We start from the raw sequence: 5,576 nt of genomic DNA, 5'->3' as shown, positions 1-5,576 counted from the left end.
CCATGGATATATGACAGTATGCTTTCTGGGTTTCTTCTTTTCTCTCTTTCTTTTTTTTTATTTCTTTTTTTTTTTTTTAAAGATTTATTCATTCATTCATTCATTCATTCATTCATTCACTTTAATTTAACCAGAGAGAGACACAGAGAGAGAGAGAGAGGAAAGTGAGAAAGCAAGCCACCAGGTCCAGGACTTGAACCCTGGTCGGCCATGTGGGACTATCCAGCACCCTAACCACCATACCACCTGCTGGTCCCTTAAATGGAGTTTCTTGTTTAGCCAAAGTAAGGATGAAGGACATTCCCATGCCTCCCTGTTTATCCTCCAACATGACACATCCATAAGCTCCACTGGGTTCCTTGGAACACAGTTTGAAAACCACTGGCCTGAACAAATGTCAATGGGGTCTACATGGAACAGTTGAGAGAGACTCTTTTCAGCATTCCAATGTCCTGTCTTTGAATAACAAGTGAGTTCCTCCCTTCCCAGCTACCCAAACCTTGGGCCCACCCCATAACAAAGAGCACCGTCCAACCCCAATCCTTGGTCATCTCAGTGCTCACCTGCTTTGGCAAAGTCTTCCCGGTTATAACTGAAATCCTTGAGGAAGGTGATGCTTTCGCTCCCAGGGTTGTACCTCCGAGAAGTCTCCAGAAGCATCACCTGGACACAAGTAGCAGACTTCACACAGGGACCGGGGCTGGGCTTGGTGCACGGCCTCTTCAAGGGAAGGTCAGTCCTCCCCATCCTCACTCCCAGCGCATCCACTTTCCCGGCGGGGTGGGGGTCCCTCCCATAGACGGTCCACTCCGTTCTCCCTTCACCCCTCGCCTCTTCCAGCCACCTCGATCGCAGAGGTCTTCAGCAGGGCGATCTGGTCCTCCCGGCTGAGCTGCAGGAAGCCAGGTAGCTGCTTGGCAAAGTCGACTATCTCCTGCACGGAGACGATGGCCAATTCAGTGAAGTGGGCAAAGCGTTGCTGGCGGGCCTCCCGGCTCTGGGGATCTGGGGCCATGGGCCAAGGCTAACCAGGAGGGCAAGGATGGAAAAGGCAAACTGCTTTGAGTGGGACATCAAGAAGTCAACTGGTGCCCCAGTCAGCCCTCTCTCCGTGTCCATCAGGTACCGTGACTCGAAGGCGGTCAGAGAAGGAGCGCCTGTTACACTGCTGCTGGGCGGCCACCAGCTTCTCGATCATGCCGCGTTGCTCTGGGCTGAGCTGGGGTAGGACTTGGGGAGGTGAGGGAGCTCGGGGGGGCACAGATGTGGCCTGAGCCTGTTCCTCTTCTTGCCGCTTCAGTTTCTTCAGGCGGATCTGTTCTTCTGACAAGACACCTACAGATGGGCCCGATGAGAGGGGGAGAGGACAGGAGGAGACAGGAAGTGAGGATGGGGCAGAGGCTCCAGAAGAGCAGAGTGCTAGGAAAAGTAAGGATGAGATTTTTTTAAAAGAGAGATTGTTGCTATAGGGCACGTGAGCTCACCAGGAACAGAGAGTCAGAGGCAAAAAGTGAGAAATCCCCTCGGGGGGCATGGCCACACCGCTATCCCTTCTCCTCCATTCTCCTCTCAGGATCTTGGGCGGGCACGCACGCACACATACCCGGCATGAGTTTTAAGCAGCTGGGTCCGGGAATTGAATTGCGATCAATTACATGGGAGTCCAGCGACGTAACCATTACATCATCTACTGGTCTCCAAAGATGAATTTTTTTTTTTAAGAATTATTTATTTAGGGCCAGCAGGTGGCATGGTGGTTAAGGAAGTTGGATTCCCACATGGCTAACTGCAGTTCAAGTCCCAACCTGGCGGCTTGCCTTCTCATTTTCCTTTTCTCTCTCTCTCGCTCTATCTCTCTCTGGTCAAATTAAAATAAATAAAGTTAAATAAAATAATTCTCTTAATTCTTTTAACTTTATTCATTCATTCATTCAATTTATTATTATTTTTTAATTTGACCAGAGAGCTGGGGAGTACAGGGGGAGTGAGAAAGTCCCCCAGGTCAGGGACTTGAACTGTGTTCAGCCATATGAGAGTGTTCAGTGCCTTAACCCACCACACCACCTGTGGGTCCCCGAAATGTTAACCCATATTTAGGGTTAAAATTGGGCAGAAAGCCCCTGTAGGCTCTAGCGCCCTCAGGGGAAACTCAGGCACCCTCTTTTCCATCAGCCTCCGCCCCCACACCCAGCCCCAGACACTCACACTCCTCCCGCATGCCAGCCTGGCGGCATTTGCGAAGGCGACACTCCTGGCACTTGCGACGCATGTAGGTGTCCATGGGGCAGTGGCCGCCGCTGTGGCAGATGTAGTGCGCCCCCTTGATGACACTGCGGCGGAAGAACCCCTTGCAGCCCTCACAGCTCAGCACGTTGTAGTGGAAGCCGGAGGCCTTGTCCCCGCAGACGCTGCACAGCTCGTCTCCCAGCATCTTGGGGGCTGGCCCCTTCTTCCGCTTCTGTGGACGGAGCTCTGGACACAGGGAAAGCCTTCGTGTTCCCCCAGGAAAAAGCCCAACATCCTCCCGACTCAGCCACTACCCTGGGCACTCGATGACTTTAATTTCTGTCATTATACAAAGTCTGGTATAAGAACAGTTGTTCTGGGACCAGCAGTTGGCATAATGGCTATGTCACTGGACTCCCACGTAGTCGACTGCAGTTCGCGTCCCGGACCCAGTGGCTTAAACTCACGCCTGGTGCGTGTGCGTGCGTGCCCAAGATCCCGAGAGGAGAATGGAGGAGAAGGGATTGAGTTAGTTTTATTCTTAACATCTGAACATTCTAACAGGTTGTCAATCCATTTCTAAGATGTAATTGTAGTTGTATTTATAGGATAACACAAAACAAAAAAAAAAAAAAAAAAAAAAAAAAAACCCCTCCAAAAAAAAAAAAAAAAAAAAAGACCTCTCCAAAAAACTGGGACCAGCAGTTGGCATAATGGCTATGTCGCTGGGTTCACATGTAGCGAACTGTGGTTCAAGTCCCGGATCCGGTGGCTTAAACTCATGCCAGGCATGTGTGTGTGGGTGCTCAAGATCCAGAGAGGAGAATAGAGGAGAAGGGATTGCAGCATGGCCATCCCCCCTGAGGGGTGATTTCTTGCTTTGTTTTTCTGTCTCTTTCTGGCGAGTGCACATGCCCTATAACAAACACCTCTCAAAAAAAAAAAAACAAAAAAAACTTCCTTCTCAGATCACTCAGGTCTCTTTGACTCTATATGGACTTAGCCATGATACTGTACATGCCCCACGGTACCCCTCCCAGATCCAGGGGCTTCCTTCGAATCCAGAAGGTCCTCACCTGTGGGCTCTGGAAGGGCCTCCATCCCGGGGAGCAGGGCTGTGGGCTCTGCTGCCTCCAGCCCCACTCCCAAAGTGCCCCCAGCAGATTGGGGTGTCCTGGCTCCCTCCCTAAGGATGCGGCTGCTGCCTCCCTGGGCCACGCTGCTTGCATCTTGCACATTTGACTCCCACAGCTCCGCTGCAGAGTCTGAACACAGAGAGAGGCACAGGGGAACTCAGGTCCCACCCCAGTTCCTTCCCCAGCGCCCAGGCTGGGGAACCGCCAGCTTATCTCCCCCCTTAGCGTGCAGCAAAGCCCCAGCTCAGGCTAGGGGACCCCAGGGTTTGTGTGGGCTCTAGGACTAGTCACTTGTGGTCCCTTGTACCTCGATACCTCAAATGAAGATGTTACCCTATGTCCTCTCGGGGGGCAGGCGTGCATCCATTACAGAGATCAGACAACGCTGCAGACCCAGAGCTGGGTAAGGACTAGACCCGTCAACTCTCCCCTGCAGCAAGCCCAGACTGGGGAGACCTGGGCTGGTGCCTGCAAGAAGGGCCAGGCACCAACACCAGGGCAAAGGTGGTCTGGGCAGGATGCAGAATACCCAGAGCAGCTCTGGACTGCGCTCTGGAGGAGGGCAGGATGCAGGTAGTGAGGGAGCTGGTCCGTGGGGAAGGAGGATGCTGGATGGAAGCTTACCAGGAGAAACATCAGGCACAGGGGCCTCCAGCCACAAGGACATCTCTTCCCGAAGCCCTGGACATTACCAAGGCCCTGTCCTGCAGGAACGACCCAGGTTACACCCCCAGAACTGGGCTTCTTTCTGGCCTCAGCTCCCTCCCTCGGATCCTGCCTTGTGTGGGTACTAACAGCATCAGCTAACGTTATCCACCATACATTAACCTGTGCCAAGGCTCTGTAGATATCTTCGTCAGAATATCCCCTTCAAGTCAGGACTGTCCTCGAGCCCGTTTTACAGACGGGCAGCTGAGGCTGGGAGATGGAGTGCCGTGGCTATGGGCTACCAGTGACGAAGCAGGAGAGCCAAGGCTCCGATCCTGGCCTGACTGGTCTGAGCTCTCCACCCTCCGATACCCTTTCTCCCCAAAGCGTCCCCTTCAGGCCATCAGGGAACATTTGCCCAGTTTTGTCAGGGCCCCTTCCCTCTCAGTCCAGCGTTAGTTCCGGATAGCCAAGTTTGGGGCAGGACCAGGAGACGGAGGTCAAGACGCACCCACCAGTGAAACACGCTGCTTGTTAAAGCGCCTCACTCCTGCTACTTTCCGGGGTCCCAGCACAAATCTGCCTCAAAGAGTCTCCCCAGTTCACACATAAGACCTCCCCACCACGAACCCCTCGTGAGTTGCTCTGGGACCTAAATAGAAACCAGTCCTTGTCCTGAGCTTCCATCACCAACATCCCTGGCTTCCCCCCAGAGGCCCCTTCCTAAGACCCTCGGGATGCACCCCCAGCTCACCCCAACACAGACACAGAGCCCCACGCCACTGCTGAGGGGCAGACCCACCGAATCCCCGCTGGGCAGTCTCTGGAGCCCCCTTCCTGGAGAGGAGGATAGTGCAGTCGCCTGTCAGAGGCCTCGGCAGCAGCCCGGGAGCTGCCTGGGAGCGGGAGCTGAGCGCAGAGGGACCTGGGCCGGGGGAAGCAGTACTGCAGGAAGGGCTAGGGGAGGGACTGCCAGGGGGTCGGGCCACCTCTCCTTCCTGCCAAGCAGACTAGAGCTGACAGGAGCCCTGGCCTCCTCGCCCCCGCCCACAGGGCAGCTTCCCCACCAGGCTGACTCCTCCCCAGCTGGCCACCCCCTCAGCCCAGCGCCACCCCCCAGCCCCAGCCGAGACCAGACCGTGGCATTTCCTTGCAGACGGTCCAGTTCCTTGTCTCTCCCCTTCCCCTCCTCACCCTGTGGCTCTTAGTTGCTCTTACAGCACCCCAGTCCCGGCAACCTCCGAGTCAGCGCTCCCTCCCCTCCATAGACACCTCTCGGAGCAAAGGTCCCAGGCGGCTGGGAATTGCAACACCAAGCCCCAGCCTGCTTTCCCAGCCGCCCTCCTCCTCCCCTGCCTCTGGGAAGGCGCCAAGAAGCTCTGTCCTAGCCCAAGGCTCCAGCCAAGCTGGGAGAACTCCAGGGGCAGAGCGAGGCAGGTGCTGGGCCTTCCAGGGAATCTCTGGGTGCTCTGTAGGGGCCACAGACAAGGGTGGGAGCCAGGAGAGACGGGCTGGTAGGAAGTCTCTATGAGCGATGACAGGCCTGGGAGTGGGTGGGGTGACAGA

At 55.1% G+C, this 5,576-nt stretch overlaps 1 protein-coding gene across 11 annotated transcripts in view; it reads right to left on the bottom strand.

Moving 5' to 3' along the window:
- Positions 1–5,312, bottom strand: part of NR1H3 (nuclear receptor subfamily 1 group H member 3) — a 14,174-nt gene extending 8,862 nt beyond the window's left edge. For 5 of the 11 annotated variants that reach the window (XM_027775419.1, XM_006157797.3, XM_006157800.3 and 2 more), the window contains exons 1-8: positions 5,205–5,312; positions 4,813–4,935; positions 3,987–4,066; positions 3,303–3,491; positions 2,206–2,472; positions 1,127–1,335; positions 845–1,024; positions 564–663 (exon numbers count right to left, since the gene is read on the bottom strand). In XM_027775419.1, the coding sequence (XP_027631220.1) occupies positions 564–663; positions 845–1,024; positions 1,127–1,335; positions 2,206–2,472; positions 3,303–3,491; positions 3,987–4,029 (988 nt within the window). In that variant the 5' untranslated portion in view covers positions 4,030–4,066; positions 4,813–4,935; positions 5,205–5,312. Of the gene's footprint in view, positions 1–563; positions 664–844; positions 1,025–1,126; positions 1,336–2,205; positions 2,473–3,302; positions 3,492–3,695; positions 3,831–3,986; positions 4,067–4,812; positions 5,009–5,148 lie in introns of those variants that run through there. The other 6 variants (XM_027775420.1, XM_027775422.1, XM_027775423.1 and 3 more) reach the window with 6 other exon arrangements.
- Positions 5,313–5,576: the final 264 nt, after the last annotated feature.

The sequence above is a fragment of the Tupaia chinensis genome, unplaced genomic scaffold (genome assembly GCF_000334495.1).
Source record: "Tupaia chinensis unplaced genomic scaffold, TupChi_1.0 Scaffold000561_1, whole genome shotgun sequence".
NCBI lineage: Eukaryota > Metazoa > Chordata > Mammalia > Scandentia > Tupaiidae > Tupaia > Tupaia belangeri.
The sequence above is the reverse complement of the archived record's forward strand: the minus strand, read 5'-3'. Positions and strand labels throughout refer to the sequence as shown.